The sequence below is a fragment of the Brachyhypopomus gauderio genome, chromosome 17 (assembly GCF_052324685.1).
Source record: "Brachyhypopomus gauderio isolate BG-103 chromosome 17, BGAUD_0.2, whole genome shotgun sequence".
Lineage (NCBI taxonomy): Eukaryota > Metazoa > Chordata > Actinopteri > Gymnotiformes > Hypopomidae > Brachyhypopomus > Brachyhypopomus gauderio.
In genome coordinates, this window is record NC_135227.1 from 15,052,182 (window position 1) to 15,070,478 (window position 18,297).

Sequence of the window (18,297 nt, forward strand, 5' to 3'; positions counted from 1 at the left end):
TGAGTGTCCTCACGACGGGAGGGAGGTCGGGGGAGGTGAGGAGGGGTGGAGGGAAACAGATCAGTGGCCCCAGGCTGGTTCAGCCCGTTTGAGCATGGTAGATGCGTGTTTTGGTTGGGTCCAGTAAATGAATATTTTAGTCAAATGAATCATTTGACGCATGAATGACTACGGCTGCTGTTGAGTGGAGATCAAAATGGGGATCAAACGTTATACTCGACTCAACCAGGAACCATTATGATGTGAAACTGAAGCTACACAAGCTAACAGATGTGATCACAGCAAAGTGTAGTAACGTCAAACTCGTGGTGTTGGGTTTCACCAACACACCAGACTGGATTCAGTGGATCTTTTCAACACTTACACTTCAGGTCCAACATGGCTCTCCACCAACCTGGGAATCCTGACCTGCATAGAGTGTTCTGGGATCCACCGGGAACTGGGCGTCCACTACTCCAGGATCCAGTCCCTCACCCTGGACGTCCTCAGCACGTCCGAGCTCTTGGTTGGTGGACTAACTTCTACAGACCCGCTTGATCTTTAGAGTTCTATGTGCTCTGGATCCTTTTGGATTCCGTCTGCGTATTTCCAATTTTTGTGGGACCATTTTAGAGCATTAAAGATCACGTGTGTTATTGCATGTGAGGGTTTTGGACATTCTGAACATTTCTGAATATTACACAGCAGCAGTGCTTATACTAGAATGTAGAAACTGTTGGTCACAATGAGACATTTTTACATTTAAATCGGTTTGTTTGGTGATTGGTGCGTGTTGAAAAGTCCTGTGGATGAAATTGTCCATGGGTCAATATATTATGATGGAATGGGCGGTTGGTTTTGGAAATGTAGTGGTCTTCATGGGTGTGTGTGTGTGTGTGTTGGGTGTGTGTGTGTGTGTGTGTGTGTGTGTGTTGGGTGTGTGTGTCCTGCAGCTGGCCAAGAACGTGGGGAACGCTGGCTTTAATGAGATCATGGAGGCCTGTCTGAGTGCAGAAGATACAGTCAAACCAAATCCAGCCAGTGACATGTAAGTCCTACTCTGTCACCATGTCCTCTCTCTCTCTCTCTCTGCTTCTCTGTCTGTCTGTCTGTCTGTCCGTCCACTCATCTGTTTCTTTGTACGTATGTACAACAAGTTGTTGTGGACTCCTCTGTCTGCTTTGGGAAAGTTCCCAGTGGATCAGAGGTCAGGATCAGAGGTGCTGGGTTTTAGTGCTTCCTGCACATGTCCCGTTTTTGACCCCTTTGCCTCTGACCTCACCGCCCATCCCTTCTGGCCCTCAGGCAGGCGAGGAAAGACTTCATCACGGCCAAGTACACGGAGAAACGCTTCGCCCGCAAAACGAGTCCCGACGCCACCTCCAGACTGCGCACGCTGTGTGAGGCAGTGAAGGCTCGCGACATCTTCTCTCTCATCCAGGTCTACGCCGAGGGGTTGGACCTGATGGAGCCCATTCCTCTGGCCAATGGCCACGTGAGTCTGCTCACCGTCGCTCTCTTATTGGATGAGTGGGTTTCTCAGTGTTTGGCTGTTAAAAATATCAAGCCTCATCCCACCATGGCATTTGTGTCAGACATAAGGAATACATTTGGTTAGGAACATGAAAGTCTGAATAAAATAGTCAAAGACCTAATTTGAAAGAGGTTCTTTGTGAAACTTGAGGCACTTTCATCCAGGGAGCCGCCTTCTAAATCACGCAGTTCTCAGAATCTCTCCTGCAGTCACTGCATTCTCCTGCAGTCACTGCATTACCGCATTATCATCAGCCCACAGCTAAAAGGCACCAGTGTGGTGTCTCTGTGAGAGTCTCCGGGTGTCTCGTTACACGTGTGCTGGTTAACTCCCGCAGGAGCAGGGTGAGACGGCGCTGCACCTGGCCGTGCGGCTGGTGGACAGAACCTCGCTGCACATCGTGGACTTTCTCACCCAGAACAGGCAAGTTTTCCCCGGACACCCCTGCCCCCCACCGAACTCTGCAGTCTTATTTGTTGTGGAGGTGTGTAGGGCGCTAGTGTGGCGAATGGATGTTCTGAGTCGTGCGTTTCCCACCCTCAGTGTGAATCTGGACAAGCAGACGGCAAAGGGCAGCACGGCGCTGCACTACTGCTGCCTGACGGACAACAGCGAGTGCCTCAAACTCCTGCTGAGGGGGAAGGCAGCCATCGACATCGGTAAGAGGCCATCACCACCTCCCCCAGTGGAGTCCTCTTCAGGGGCAACAGGCCAGGGTCTCGCACGGCCCGGGGTCTCGCACGGCCCGGGGTCTCGCGCGGTCCGGGGTCTCGCACGGTCCAGGGTCTCGCACGGCCCGGGGTCTCGCACGGCCCGGGGTCTCGCACGGCCCGGGGTCTCACATCTTTGGGCCTGTCCCCAATGTTGTTTTTGTTGGTTTGCGTGCGTCCACGTTCCTGGCCTGTCGGATGGCTGCTGCGAGGCCAGTGAGGCTGGACGTGGTGATAAGAGGCCAGTGAGGCTGGACGTGGTGATAAGAGAGGCGCTTCACCACTGGCTGCCTTCCTGCTGCAGTGTGGGAATCACCCAAATTACAGCATGCTGTAATACAACTGAGATCTGCCCGAACCTCACACAGCACAGGGTTTACGCTTTGTGTGTGTGTGTGTGTGTGTGTGTGTGTGTGTGTGTGTGTGTGTGTGTGTGTGTGTGTGTGCGTGTGTGTGTGTGCGTGCGTGCAGAGTTGTATAGTAATGAAGTAGAACTACTTCACTACTGTACTTAAGTACTAAAATGCTGTATCTGTACTTTACTGGAGTATTATTTTTTTCTCCTACTTCCACTTTTACTTCACTACATATTTTCCATCAGTTTAATACTTTTACTCCGATACATTTTTTACGTGCTGTATAGTTACTCGTTACATTTATAAACATGTTAGCTGGCGCTGTTACCGTGTCAAGCGATCAGGGTGCATGCTCCGGTTGCGTCTCCTTTACTCTGCTGCTGCCTTCACTCAACACTTGAGCTTCGTAATCTAGGTTCACTTGACTCGTCGTGATTGCCGCAAGGGTCCGCGCAGCAAAAATGATGCAATCACGGTGGCTCCGCTCATGCGCATTGACCACGCGCGCGGTCGCGTCGCGAGGTCGTGCACCTCTCAATTTTTGTGCGTGCGAAGTTACAAGGTGGAATTCATGCACTTGTACGGCACTTTGAAGGTCCATTTTCAGTGTTTTCCAGCACGTTCAACTTAATTTACATATTTATACAACTACACATATACTCGAAATTATTCCAAGTAATTCGCTTTTTATCTCATTAAAAGAGATGGTACCGTGTTTGGTAACAGAACAAGAGTGCAGTAAGCACTAGTTAGGTTAGATATCTTCGCTAACTAACCTAATTATGTTCATGACGTGCTAAAGTATTCAGTTAACATTAGCTGGCAATAAAGGCGACGTCACGCTGAGTTGTGTTTTTAGCAACAGTAATCCGTGTCTCTTTTCGTGCTGACTAATCATGTGCACGATTTTTATAGTGTAATGCCCCCATACTGAAATAGCGGCCCGCGGGCCATCTATTTCTGGCCCGGGAGCTGTTTTGAAAAGTGGGGGGGTTTTTTTTTTTAGGATTTTTTTTTTCAATCGCGCTATCCGCTCTTATTTTGAAATCGCGCACCGCGATCTCAAGACCATGCTGGGGATTGCTTCTATGGCAACAACAAACAGGTAGCAGACGGCCAAATGCGTTCGACCCCCCCCCCCCCCCCCCCCCCCCCCCTCGACAGTTTACATTCGCCATCTCCCCTCCCCCCCCGTAACTGGCCCCTTCAGTGATAAAAAAAATAAATAAAATGTGGCCCCTCATCATTTCTATTTGAGTACCCCTGGTGTAGTGTATTTATTGAGGGTAAACGCAGGGCAGTAGGCTCACCCTTAGAATCCGACGGACGGATTTTTTACGTCCAAAATACATCTCGCTTTCTCAGCTAAATTAAGGCGAACTTATACTTCTGCGTCAAACCTACGACGTAGCGGGACATAGGTTATCTGTTTTTTTTTGTACGAAGTGTTAAGCCCAGTTTTTAAAGTACATACAGAACACTTATATTTGTGGGCTTTGACATCTTTGATTTGTAAGTGATATATAAAAACAATTGATAATCAAACTTTGATGGCTTTCTTTAATTAATTCAAAACACAATACTTTTTACTTTCAGTACTTGAATAATACATTTTAGAATAAACTACTTGCGATACTTAAGTACAAAAAATGCTGAATACTTCTGTACTTCTACTTAAGTAAAGTTTTAAAAGAACACTTCAACTTCTACTCGAGTCAATTTTTTGATAGAGTACTTGTACTTTTACTCAAGTATGGGTCTCTAAAACTTTATACAACACTGACCACCACCACCAATGTTTTTAACACACTGGTCTTCATTCATGTCTCATTGTCTTCTTTCCTCACCACTACAACCAGTACCACCACCACTTTCACCACCAATGTTTTTAACACACAGAAGGAGTTGTCTTCATTCATTTTAATGCTTCTGTGTTGTGTGTGATTGTATGACCAGACCAGATCCTGTCCCAAGTCTGTGTATTTCTGCGTGTTGACTGCCGTAAAATACTTCCACATTTGGGATTTCACTGTTTTGTTGAATCATTCACAGACAAATGCTTTCTGTCCCTTGCTGGTGGAAAAGTGTGAAATGTTATGTTTTTTTCATCAACGCTCAATGCTTTTGTTGAAAAGCTCTTTCCCTTGATCCGTTGAAGCTTTAGGTACTCTACCTTTGTTTTAAATTGATTCGAAGTCCTTGGTAGCCTCGATCCCACTTTTATTTTTAAACCACTCTGGACATGATGGCGTATAGTAAATATTTTTGAACACTCGATCGGTCATGGTGGTACGGTAAATAGACAATGATCAGACCTGTTAACGATCATTCTTTTATTGATACAAACAGAAGGATAAAACAATAACATCATTAGATCTTGCTTATTTCAACATGGGCTGTAGCACTGTAGCTCACGCAGGTGAAGAATTTCACACAAGATTCTCACTCCGATTCAACGCCTCATGAATTTTCCAGTAGTCCGTGACGTCCTCATACACGGCCTCACTACAGACGTTGAGATGTTTTTCTCGGTTGTCTCTGAGAGCCCCCATAATGTTCTGTTCATCACTAAGCTCAGCCACTATGGCCTCTGCAGCACCCTGGATTTTCTCCAGCGATGGAGGCTTGTTAATGCCGCACATCTTGAGAGCTCTGGATAGCGTGTGACTGAACCATGGCTTAAACAGCTTCTTTAGCAGTTTAGGAGCGCCAACGCTGAAGCAGAAGTCTTCAGGCTCATACAGCCACGCATGTTGATGCTGGATTGGGTGATCCATCTTGCAGCCATAACAGTTATCTTTGATATCTTTGTTGATAACCTGGCTCAAAAGATCCACGGTCACCGCTCGAATAATTCCGAGGGCCGCTCTGTTGATATAGCCGTCTGCTTGGTCCAGACCGCTCTCCTCACTTTTCAGACTCATTTTTTCAAATGCTTCAACAAACTTTTCCATCTTTGCGTCGTCAGCATCTTCAAACATAGTGCAGTCTGCTCCGTTCTCATAAAATGTCATTGCTGAAATCTAACACTTACTGTTTTCGCGACAGAATGTGTTGACCTGAGTCTCTTGATGTCTGCTTTTATGTCAAAGTAGCTATGGTAGCTGATTGGCTGCTGGATTGCTGCATCTGCTAAATTGCTGCATCTGCTGGTTTAGTGAACATTATCACTATGGCCATAAACACTACTTCCACCACCAATGTTTTTAACACCAAAGGAGTTAGTCGTCTTTATCACCACTACCACTACGACCACTACCACCACTGCTACATCACCACCACCAGAGTTGTATAGTAACGAAGTAGAACATGTTAGCTGGCGCTGTCACCGGGTCAAGCGATCAAGCTGTCTTATGAGAAAACTGCGCATGCTCCGTTCACATCTTGTTTACTCTGCTGCTGCCTTCACTGAACACTTGAGCTTCGTAATCTAGGTTCACTTGACACGTCGTGATTGCCGCAAGGGTCCGCACAGCAAAAATGACGCAATTGCGGTGGCTCCGCCCATGCGCGTTGACCACGTGCGCTGTTGCGTCGCGAGTTCTTGCACCACTCGATTTTTGTGCGTGCGAAGTTACAAGGTGGAATTCATGCACTTGTACGGCACTTTGAAGGTCCATTTTCAGTGTTTTCCAGCACGTTCAGCTTAATTGACATATTTATACAAATACACATATACTCGAAATTATTCCAAGTAATTTGCTTTTTATCTCATTAAAAGAGATGCTACCGTGTTTGGTAACAGCACAAGAGCGCAGTAAGCGCTAGTTAGGTTAGATATATTTGCTAACTAACCTAATTATATTCATGACGTGCTGCAGAATTCACTTAACATTAGCTGGTAATAAAGGCGACGTCACGCTGAGTTGTGTTTTTAGCAACAGTAATCCGTGTCTCTTTTCGTGCTGACTAATCATGTGCACGATTTTTATAGTGTAGTGCCCCCATACTGAAATAGCGGCCCGCGGGCCATCTATTTCTGGCCCGCGAGCTGTTTTGAAAAGTGGGTTTTTTTTTTTTTTAAGGATTTTTTTTTTTCAATCGCGCTATCCGCTCTTATTTTGAAATCACGCACCGCGATCTCAAGACGATGCTGGGGATTGCGTCTATGGCAACAACAAACTGGTAGCAGACGGCCAAATGCGTTCGACCCCCCCCCCTCGACAGTTTACATTCGCCATCCCCCCCTCCCGTAACTGGCCCCTTCAGTGATAAAAAAATAAATAAAATGTGGCCCCTCATCATTTCTATTTGAGTACCCCTTGTGTAGTGTATTTATACCGTATTTATTGAGGGTAAACGCAGGGCAGTAGGCTCACCCTTAGAATCCGACGGACGGATTTTTTACGTCCAAAATACACCTCGTTTTCTCAGCTAAATTAAGGCGAACTTATACTTCTGCGTCAAACCTACGACGTAGCGGGACATAGATTATCTGTTTTTTTGTGTACGAAGTGTTAAGCCCAGTTTTTAAAGTACATACAGAACACTTATATTTGTGGTCTTTGACATCTTTGATTTGTAAGTGATATATAAAAACAATTGATAATCAAACTTTGATGGCTTTCTTTAATTAATTCAAAACACAATACTTTTTACTTTCAGTACTTGAATAATACATTTTAGAATAAACTACTTGCGATACTTAAGTACAAAAAATGCTGAATACTTCTGTACTTCTACTTAAGTAAAGTTTTAAAAGAACACTTCAACTTCTACTCGAGTCAATTTTTTGATAGAGTACTTGTACTTTTACTCAAGTATGGGTCTCTAAAACTTTATACAACACTGACCACCACCACCAATGTTTTTAACACACTGGTCTTCATTCATGTCTCATTGTCTTCTTTCTCACCACTACAACCAGTACCACCACCACTTTCACCACCAATGTTTTTAACACACAGAAGGAGTTGTCTTCATTCATTTTAATGCTTCTGTGTTGTGTGTGATTGTATGACCGGACCAGATCCTGTCCCAAGTCTGTGTATTTCTGCGTGTTGACTGCCGTAAAATACTTCCACATTTGGGATTTCACTGTTTTGTTGAATCATTCACCAGACAAATGCTTTCTGTCCCTTGCTGGTGGAAAAGTGTGAAATGTTATGTTTTTTTCATCAACGCTCAATGCTTTTGTTGAAAAGCTCTTTCCCTTGATCCGTTGAAGCTTTAGGTACTCTACCTTTGTTTTAAATTGATTCGAAGTCCTTGGTAGCCTCAATCCCACTTTTATTTTTAAACCACTCTGGACACGATGGCGTATAGTAAATATTTTTGAACACTCGATCAGTCATGGTGGTACGGTAAATAGACAATGATCAGACCTGTTAACGATCATTCTTTTATTGATACAAACAGAAGGATAAAACAATAACATCATTAGATCTTGCTTATTTCAACATGGGCTGTAGCACTGTAGCTCACGCAGGTGAAGAATTTCACACAAGATTCTCACTCCGATTCAACGCCTCATGAATTTTCCAGTAGTCCGTGACGTCCTCATACACGGCCTCACTACAGACGTTGAGATGTTTTTCTCGGTTGTCTCTGAGAGCCCCCATAATGTTCTGTTCATCACTAAGCTCAGCCACTATGGCCTCTGCAGCACCCTGGATTTTCTCCAGCGATGGAGGATTGTTAATGCCGCACATCTTGAGAGCTCTGGATAGCGTGTGACTGAACCATGGCTTAAACAGCTTCTTTAGCAGTTTAGGGGCGCCAACGCCGAAGCAGAAGTCTTCAGGCTCATACAGCCATGCATGTTGATGCTGGATTGGGTGATCCATCTTGCAGCCGTAACAGTTATCTTTGATATCTTTGTTGATAACCTGGCTCAAAAGATCCACGGTCACCGCTCGAATAATTCCGAGGGCCGCTCTGTTGATATAGCCGTCTGCTTGGTCCAGACCGCTCTCCTGACTTTTCAGACTCATTTTTTCAAATGCTTCAACAAGCTTTTCCATCTTTGCGTCGTCAGCATCTTCAAACATAGTGCAATCTGCTCCGTTCTCATAAAATGTCATTGCTGAAATCTAACACTTACTGTTTTCGCGACAGAATGTGTTGACCTGAGTCTCTTGATGTCTGCTTTTATGTCAAAGTAGCTATGGTAGCTGATTGGCTGCTGGATTGCTGCATCTGCTGGTTTAGTGAAGATTATCACTATGGCCATAAACACTACTTCCACCACCAATGTTTTTAACACCAAAGGAGTTAGTCGTCTTTATCACCACTACCACTATGACCACTACCACCACTGCTACATCACCACCACCAGAGTTGTATAGTAACGAAGTAGAACATGTTAGCTGGCGCTGTCACCGGGTCAAGCGATCAAGCTGTCTTATGAGAAAACTGTGCATGCTCCGTTCACATCTTGTTTACTCTGCTGCTGCCTTCACTGAACACTTGAGCTTCGTAATCTAGGTTCACTTGACACGTCGTGATTGCCGCAAGGGTCCGCGCAGCAAAAATGACGCAATTGCGGTGGCTTCGCCCATGTGCGTTGACCACGTGCGCTGTTGCGTCGCGAGTTTTTGCACCACTCGATTTTTGTGCGTGCGAAGTTACAAGGTGGAATTCATGCACTTATGCGAACTTATACTTATAGGCGAACTTATACTTCTGCGTCAAACCTACGACGTAGCGGGACATAGGTTATCTGTTTTTTTGTGTACGAAGTGTTAAGCCCAGTTTTTAAAGTACATACAGAACACTTATATTTGTGGTCTTTGACATCTTTGATTTGTAAGTGATATATAAAAACAATTGATAATCAAACTTTGATGGCTTTCTTTAATTAATTCAAAACACAATACTTTTTACTTTCAGTACTTGAATAATACATTTTAGAATAAACTACTTGCGATACTTAAGTACAAAAAATGCTGAATACTTCTGTACTTCTACTTAAGTAAAGTTTTAAAAGAACACTTCAACTTCTACTCGAGTCAATTTTTTGATAGAGTACTTGTACTTTTACTCAAGTATGGGTCTCTAAAACTTTATACAACACTGACCACCACCACCAATGTTTTTAACACACTGGTCTTCATTCATGTCTCATTGTCTTCTTTCTCACCACTACAACCAGTACCACCACCACTTTCACCACCAATGTTTTTAACACACAGAAGGAGTTGTCTTCATTCATTTTAATGCTTCTGTGTTGTGTGTGATTGTATGACAGATACACAGATCCTGTCCCAAGTCTGTGTATTTCTGCGTGTTGACTGCCGTAAAATACTTCCACATTTGGGATTTCACTGTTTTGTTGAATCATTCACCAGACAAATGCTTTCTGTCCCTTGCTGGTGGAAAAGTGTGAAATGTTATGTTTTTTTCATCAACGCTCAATGCTTTTGTTGAAAAGCTCTTTCCCTTGATCCGTTGAAGCTTTAGGTACTCTACCTTTGTTTTAAATTGATTCGAAGTCCTTGGTAGCCTCGATCCCACTTTTATTTTTAAACCACTCTGGACACGATGGCGTATAGTAAATATTTTTGAACACTCGATCGGTCATGGTGGTACGGTAAATAGACAATGATCAGACCTGTTAACGATCATTCTTTTATTGATACAAACAGAAGGATAAAACAATAACATCATTAGATCTTGCTTATTTCAACATGGGCTGTAGCACTGTAGCTCACGCAGGTGAAGAATTTCACACAAGATTCTCACTCCGATTCAACGCCTCATGAATTTTCCAGTAGTCCGTGACGTCCTCATACACGGCCTCACTACAGATGTTGAGATGTTTTTCTCGGTTGTCTCTGAGAGCCCCCATAATGTTCTGTTCATCACTAAGCTCAGCCACTATGGCCTCTGCAGCACCCTGGATTTTCTCCAGCGATGGAGGATTGTTAATGCCGCACATCTTGAGAGCTCTGGATAGCGTGTGACTGAACCATGGCTTAAACAGCTTCTTTAGCAGTTTAGGGGCGCCAACGCCGAAGCAGAAGTCTTCAGGCTCATACAGCCACGCATGTTGATGCTGGATTGGGTGATCCATCTTGCAGCCGTAACAGTTATCTTTGATATCTTTGTTGATAACCTGGCTCAAAAGATCCACGGTCACCGCTCGAATAATTCCAAGGGCCGCTCTGTTGATATAGCCGTCTGCTTGGTCCAGACCGCTCTCCTGACTTTTCAGACTCATTTTTTCAAATGCTTCAACAAGCTTTTCCATCTTTGCGTCGTCAGCATCTTCAAACATAGTGCAATCTGCTCCGTTCTCATAAAATGTCATTGCTGAAATCTAACACTTACTGTTTTCGCGACAGAATGTGTTGACCTGAGTCTCTTGATGTCTGCTTTTATGTCAAAGTAGCTATGGTAGCTGATTGGCTGCTGGATTGCTGCATCTGCTAAATTGCTGCATCTGCTGGTTTAGTGAACATTATCACTATGGCCATAAACACTACTTCCACCACCAATGTTTTTAACACCAAAGGAGTTAGTCGTCTTTATCACCACTACCACTATGACCACTACCACCACTGCTACATCACCACCACCAGAGTTGTATAGTAACGAAGTAGAACATGTTAGCTGGCGCTGTCACCGGGTCAAGCGATCAAGCTGTCTTATGAGAAAACTGTGCATGCTCCGTTCACATCTTGTTTACTCTGCTGCTGCCTTCACTGAACACTTGAGCTTCGTAATCTAGGTTCACTTGACACGTCGTGATTGCCGCAAGGGTCCGCGCAGCAAAAATGACGCAATTGCGGTGGCTTCGCCCATGTGCGTTGACCACGTGCGCTGTTGCGTCGCGAGTTTTTGCACCACTCGATTTTTGTGCGTGCGAAGTTACAAGGTGGAATTCATGCACTTATGCGAACTTATACTTATAGGCGAACTTATACTTCTGCGTCAAACCTACGACGTAGCGGGACATAGGTTATCTGTTTTTTTGTGTACGAAGTGTTAAGCCCAGTTTTTAAAGTACATACAGAACACTTATATAACACCCATTTTAAAATCCTTACACTGGCTTCCTGTAGAATTCAGGATCCAGTTCAAGATTTTAACTTTAACATACAGAGCACTACACAACACAGCTCCTGTGTATGTCGCTGACCTGCTCCACCCCTACACTTCATCACGATTACTCAGGTCAAACAACCTGAGTTTACTGTCTGTGCCACGCTCATGTCTAAAGACTCGTGGAGACCGAGCATTTAAGGTGGTTGCTCCAAAACTGTGGAACACACTTCCTCCACATTTAAGATCAGCTGACACTGTAGATACTTTTAAAAAACAGCTAAAGACTTTCCTTTTTACGCAGGCGTTTAGTTAGTGGTGGAGGTTGCAGCCGTTGACCTTGTACACTGTATTTTATTTCTGTTTTATAGTGTGTGTTTTTGTGTCTTTGATTTATTTTATTTTATTTTCCGTTGTAAAGCACTTTGTGGCTTGTGCCTGTGAAAAGTGCTATATAAATGTATTTTACTTACTTACTTACTTATATTTGTGGTCTTTGACATCTTTGATTTGTAAGTGATATATAAAAACAATTGATAATCAAACTTTGATGGCTTTCTTTAATTAATTCAAAACACAATACTTTTTACTTTCAGTACTTGAATAATACATTTTAGAATAAACTACTTGCGATACTTAAGTACAAAAAATGCTGAATACTTCTGTACTTCTACTTAAGTAAAGTTTTAAAAGAACACTTCAACTTCTACTCGAGTCAATTTTTTGATAGAGTACTTGTACTTTTACTCAAGTATGGGTCTCTAAAACTTTATACAACACTGACCACCACCACCAATGTTTTTAACACACTGGTCTTCATTCATGTCTCATTGTCTTCTTTCTCACCACTACAACCAGTACCACCACCACTTTCACCACCAATGTTTTTAACACACAGAAGGAGTTGTCTTCATTCATTTTAATGCTTCTGTGTTGTGTGTGATTGTATGACCGGACCAGATCCTGTCCCAAGTCTGTGTATTTCTGCGTGTTGACTGCCGTAAAATACTTCCACATTTGGGATTTCACTGTTTTGATGAATCATTCACCAGACAAATGCTTTCTGTCCCTTGCTGGTGGAAAAGTGTGAAATGTTATGTTTTTTTCATCAACGCTCAATGCTTTTGTTGAAAAGCTCTTTCCCTTGATCCGTTGAAGCTTTAGGTACTCTACCTTTGTTTTAAATTGATTCGAAGTCCTTGGTAGCCTCGATCCCACTTTTATTTTTAAACCACTCTGGACACGATGGCGTATAGTAAATATTTTTGAACACTCGATCGGTCATGGTGGTACGGTAAATAGACAATGATCAGACCTGTTAACGATCATTCTTTTATTGATACAAACAGAAGGATAAAACAATAACATCATTAGATCTTGCTTATTTCAACATGGGCTGTAGCACTGTAGCTCACGCAGGTGAAGAATTTCACACAAGATTCTCACTCCGATTCAACGCCTCATGAATTTTCCAGTAGTCTGTGACGTCCTCATACACGGCCTCACTACAGACGTTGAGATGTTTTTCTCGGTTGTCTCTGAGAGCCCCCATAATGTTCTGTTCATCACTAAGCTCAGCCACTATGGCCTCTGCAGCACCCTGGATTTTCTCCAGCGATGGAGGCTTGTTAATGCCGCACATCTTGAGAGCTCTGGATAGCGTGTGACTGAACCATGGCTTAAACAGCTTCTTTAGCAGTTTAGGGGCGCCAACGCCGAAGCAGAAGTCTTCAGGCTCATACAGCCATGCATGTTGATGCTGGATTGGGTGATCCATCTTGCAGCCGTAACAGTTATCTTTGATATCTTTGTTGATAACCTGGCTCAAAAGATCCACGGTCACCGCTCGAATAATTCCGAGGGCCGCTCGGTTGATATAGCCGTCTGCTTGGTCCAGACCGCTCTCCTCACTTTTCAGACTCATTTTTTCAAATGCTTCAACAAGCTTTTCCATCTTTGCGTCGTCAGCATCTTCAAACATAGTGCAATCTGCTCCGTTCTCATAAAATGTCATTGCTGAAATCTAACACTTACTGTTTTCGCGACAGAATGTGTTGACCTGAGTCTCTTGATGTCTGCTTTTATGTCAAAGTAGCTATGGTAGCTGATTGGCTGCTGGATTGCTGCATCTGCTAAATTGCTGCATCTGCTGGTTTAGTGAAGATTATCACTATGGCCATAAACACTACTTCCACCACCAATGTTTTTAACACCAAAGGAGTTAGTCGTCTTTATCACCACTACCACTATGACCACTACCACCACTGCTACATCACCACCACCAGAGTTGTATAGTAACGAAGTAGAACATGTTAGCTGGCGCTGTCACCGGGTCAAGCGATCAAGCTGTCTTATGACAAAACTGTGCATGCTCCGTTCACATCTTGTTTACTCTGCTGCTGCCTTCACTGAACACTTGAGCTTCGTAATCTAGGTTCACTTGACACGTCGTGATTGCCGCAAGGGTCCGCGCAGCAAAAATGACGCAATTGCGGTGGCTTCGCCCATGTGCGTTGACCACGTGCGCTGTTGCGTCGCGAGTTTTTGCACCACTCGATTTTTGTGTGTGCGAAGTTACAAGGTGGAATTCATGCACTTGTACGGCACTTTGAAGGTCTAAGTGTTTTCCAACACGTTCAGCTTAATTTACATATTTATACAAATACACATATACTCGAAATTATTCCAAGTAATTTGCTTTTTATCTCATTAAAAGAGATGCTACCGTGTTTGGTAACAGCACAAGAGCGCAGTAAGCGCTAGTTAGGTTAGATATATTTGCTAACTAACCTAATTATATTCATGACGTGCTGCAGAAGTCACTTAACATTAGCTGGTAATAAAGGCGACGTTACGCTGAGTTGTGTTTTTAGCAACACAACTAAAGTGTAGGCTACTCGTGTTCAACGGTTTATTCAGTTAAACATGAATTTGTAAGCCTACATACTGTACATTAAAAGGGGTTGATAACATGTTTATTCAGCTAAACATGATATTTGAAATGTAAGCCAACATTTAGTACATTTAACCTGTTTTCGGCGGCGGCGGCGACTCTTCCCCTGGGCTGCATCAGTGCTTGACCCAGCGTCAGCATTAGCAAACGGGTGCTGTGGGTTTAAATCGGGGTGGGCAATTAATTTTTACAAGGGGCCAAATGAGAAACCTGAATTGTGTCAGAGGGCCACACAAACAATAATGACGTCATCACAGTGGCTCCGCCCACCTCACGCAAACTTCCGCGAACGGAGGAGGCACTTATACTTGCCGCGTCACATTCTGTGCAGTGTTCTCCAAAACGATGTGTGTTGGTATAAAGAAACACCCCTCAAAAACAGGGGAAGGAACATTACCTGACCAATTTTAATGTTGCTTTTTGTTTCAGATTTGAAAAGTGCTGGAATTTAGGCTAAATACTTGAAAATGTTTGAAATTGTAACTACTTCGTTTCACAACAAATAGCCATCTGAATGAACAGTTTTCTTGTATTATGTTAACAAATACGAGCCTCTTGTAATTCTAGGACGAAACATGAGAGAACGTGAAGATGTTAAGATTGGGCGTTTTGAAAATAAACAACAATTAAATAATGTGATAAAAAAGCGAATTATTTCGGATCATTTCGAATATATGTATAAATATTTAACTTAAGTTTAACGTGCTGGGAAATATTGAAATGGACCTTGAAAGTGACGTATATAATAATAATAATAGAATTTTATTTATAAGCGCCTTTCAAGACACACAAGGACACTTTACAAGAGAATAAGCAACAAGAGTTTATATAAAACTAAAAATGATTAGAATAAATCACCAACAATTTAAAATAAATTATTAAATAACCAAAAACATTAGAAAGAAGCAGCAGATGAGAAAAGAGACACACACATACACACATAAACACATACACATGTATAAATGCTTTAATTTCACCTTGTAAACCTGCAAACATGACTTTGTTCATTGCGCTGAAGCTCGGCGCGCGTGCGAAGTTACAAAATTCGAGAGGTGCACGACCTTGCGAATCAACAGCGTGTGAGACCCTCCGCCACCGCGATTACATAAATTTCGCCGCGCGGACCCTCGCGCCGCTCGCCTCGCGTCAAGTATAAACCTGGCTTAAACCTAGCTTTAAAGCACTTCTACGGCACTTTCAAGGTCCATTTCAATATTTCCCAGCTGACTCAGGTTCTCTCTAAGCTCAGTTTCTGGAACAGAAAACCTGAGCTTTCGTTAACTCTGAGTTTACTTACCCGCTTTCTGGAATAACCCCCTGTTCAGTCAGCTATTTGTTGTGAATCGAAATACAGTTACAATTTCAAGCATTTTCAAGTACTTTAGCCTAAATTCCAGCACTTTTCAAACCTGGAACACAATGCACAATAAAAATTCGTCACGTAAATTTTCCGCCGTTTGCGGAGGTTCGCGCGAGGTGCAACATACACTCCCAAAAGCCTTAACTTGTCGCTGATCACCTACAGTGTTTCTCGCACAGCTCACACACACACGCAGGTACGTCCACACGGAATTAACACAAACGTAGCCCTTTCAAAATAAAAGCGTCACAGTTGTATTGCACGCACGACATAGATATTTGTTTCATTTATGATTGGCCTTCGCGACCTTCGAGGGCCGGACAGGGACGCACAACGGGCCGGATGTGGCCCGCGGGCCGTGGTTTGCCCAGGTCTGGTTTAAATGGTACTTCAGACTGGTAGAACTCCTACAATAAACGAATTCCGCATTGCAGACAACTTTAGTCTTGTCAATGTCTCCATTAGGAAGCTTCTTAAAAATGAATTTTCCATTAAGCAAACCTGGCGACTTCATGGCTGCATCCATGTAAATACACGTACGATTTGTAATTCACAGGTTTGAAAACTCGTTCTCGCCCCTACTGTGCAATTTGGTTAGGAATACACCCGAGCTAAACTATCAAGGTGAAAGTCATCAGTTTGCTTACCTATTTTGTCCCAGTTCCCAACCCAACTTTAAGAATAGATTAACGGCGATAATTTTATTATATTATATCGCCCGATAAGAGTATCAAATTAACGAACGCCGTTAACGCCGATAACGGCCCACCACTAATAAATATTTAACTTAATTAAGTTTAACGTGCTGGGAATTATTGAAATGGACCTTGAAAGTGACGTACAAGTGTTTTAATTCCACCTTATAAAGGTGTATGAACCCTGCAAACATGACTTTGTTCATTGCCCTGAAGCCCCGCTAATAGAAACGTGAGTCGCAGGATATGACGCAAATCTTCAGTGACATAAATGTTGAAATTTAATTTAATTTATTCTACACATTCTTACAGCATTGGAAAACGTTAAGAATGTTGGTGTCATGTTTGTCTCCTACAAAAACTATATTAAAACAAAAAATATATTTCTTTCCCCCATCTTTTTACATTTTCAAACATTTTTGAAAAAGCTCCAGGGAGCCGCTAGGGCAGCGCCAAAGAGCCGCATGGTCTATGGTCTATGGCAACAACAAACAGGTAGCATACGACCAAATGCGTTCGACACCCCCCCCCCCCCCCCCCCCCCCCCCCCCCCCCCGACAGTTTACGTTCCCCCACCCTGTAACTGGCCCCTTCAGTGATTGAAAAAAATAAAATGTGGCCCCTCATCATTTCTATTTGAGTACCCCTGGTGTAGTGTATTTATACTGTATTTATTAAGGGTAACGCAGGGCAGTAGGCTCACCCTTAGAATCCGACGGACGGATTTTTTACGTCCAAAATACACCTCGCTTTCTCAGCTAAATTAAGGCGAACTTATACTTCTGCGTCAAACCTACGACGTAGCGGGACATAGGTTATCTGTTTTTTGTGTACGAAGTGTTAAGCCCAGTTTTTAAAGTACATACAGAACACTTATATTTGTGGTCTTTGACATCTTTGATTTGTAAGTGATATATAAAAACAATTGATAATCAAACTTTGATGGCTTTCTTTAATTAATTCAAAACACAATACTTTTTACTTTCAGTACTTGAGTAATACATTTTATAATAAACTACTTGCAATACTTGCAGTACAAAAAATGCTGAATACTTCTGTACTTCTACTAAAGTAAAGTTTAACAAAAACACTTCAACTTCTACTCAAGTCAATTTTTTGATAGAGTACTTGTACTTTTACTCAAGTATGGGTCTCTAAGGGCGTACTCACACTAGGCTCTGTGATCCGGTCCCGGATCAGTTAACCGTGCTCGGGCCCGCTTGAAGAGGTGGGCCAGGGCACGATTCATGTGGACTCGGGCACGGTTTGCTTCTAGTGTGAGCGCTATCCGTGCCCGGGCCCGCTTGGTGCCTCGTCTGATTGGTTCATTTCGCTGGAACTCCCAAAATGACTCCAAAAATACAATAAAAAGAGAATCGTGAACTCCATAGTGACGTAAGCGTGCTCGGGCCGGGTTGATGAAGGCAGTGTGAGTGCAGTCCAGAGGGGGAGTGTGGAGGGGGGATAACCGGGCCCCAGCACGAAACGAGCAAACCGTGCCTAGTGTGAGTACGCCCTAATACTTTATACAACACTGTGTGTGTGTGTGTGTGTGTGTCAGACAAAATAATGTCTCCTTTATTACAGGAAAACATTAAAGTGACCTTGCAGGAGGATTTAATTTTATGTTCAGATTAATGCATACACCTATTTAACTGCAGTCATATAATGGACCCCTCTACCCTTATGATTACAGTTTAGCATAAATGTTCTTCACTGATCCTG

The 18,297-nt window shown here is 43.2% G+C and overlaps 1 protein-coding gene across 9 annotated transcripts in view; it reads left to right on the top strand.

The window, feature by feature from the left end:
* Positions 1–18,297, top strand: part of asap2a (ArfGAP with SH3 domain, ankyrin repeat and PH domain 2a) — a 60,548-nt gene that overhangs the window by 36,187 nt on the left and 6,064 nt on the right. For all 9 annotated transcript variants that reach the window (XM_076977957.1, XM_076977959.1, XM_076977961.1 and 6 more), the window contains 5 exons: positions 372–505; positions 933–1,027; positions 1,285–1,474; positions 1,851–1,936; positions 2,057–2,172. In XM_076977957.1, coding sequence (XP_076834072.1) covers positions 372–505; positions 933–1,027; positions 1,285–1,474; positions 1,851–1,936; positions 2,057–2,172 — 621 coding nt within the window. The remainder of the gene's footprint in view (positions 1–371; positions 506–932; positions 1,028–1,284; positions 1,475–1,850; positions 1,937–2,056; positions 2,173–18,297) is intronic.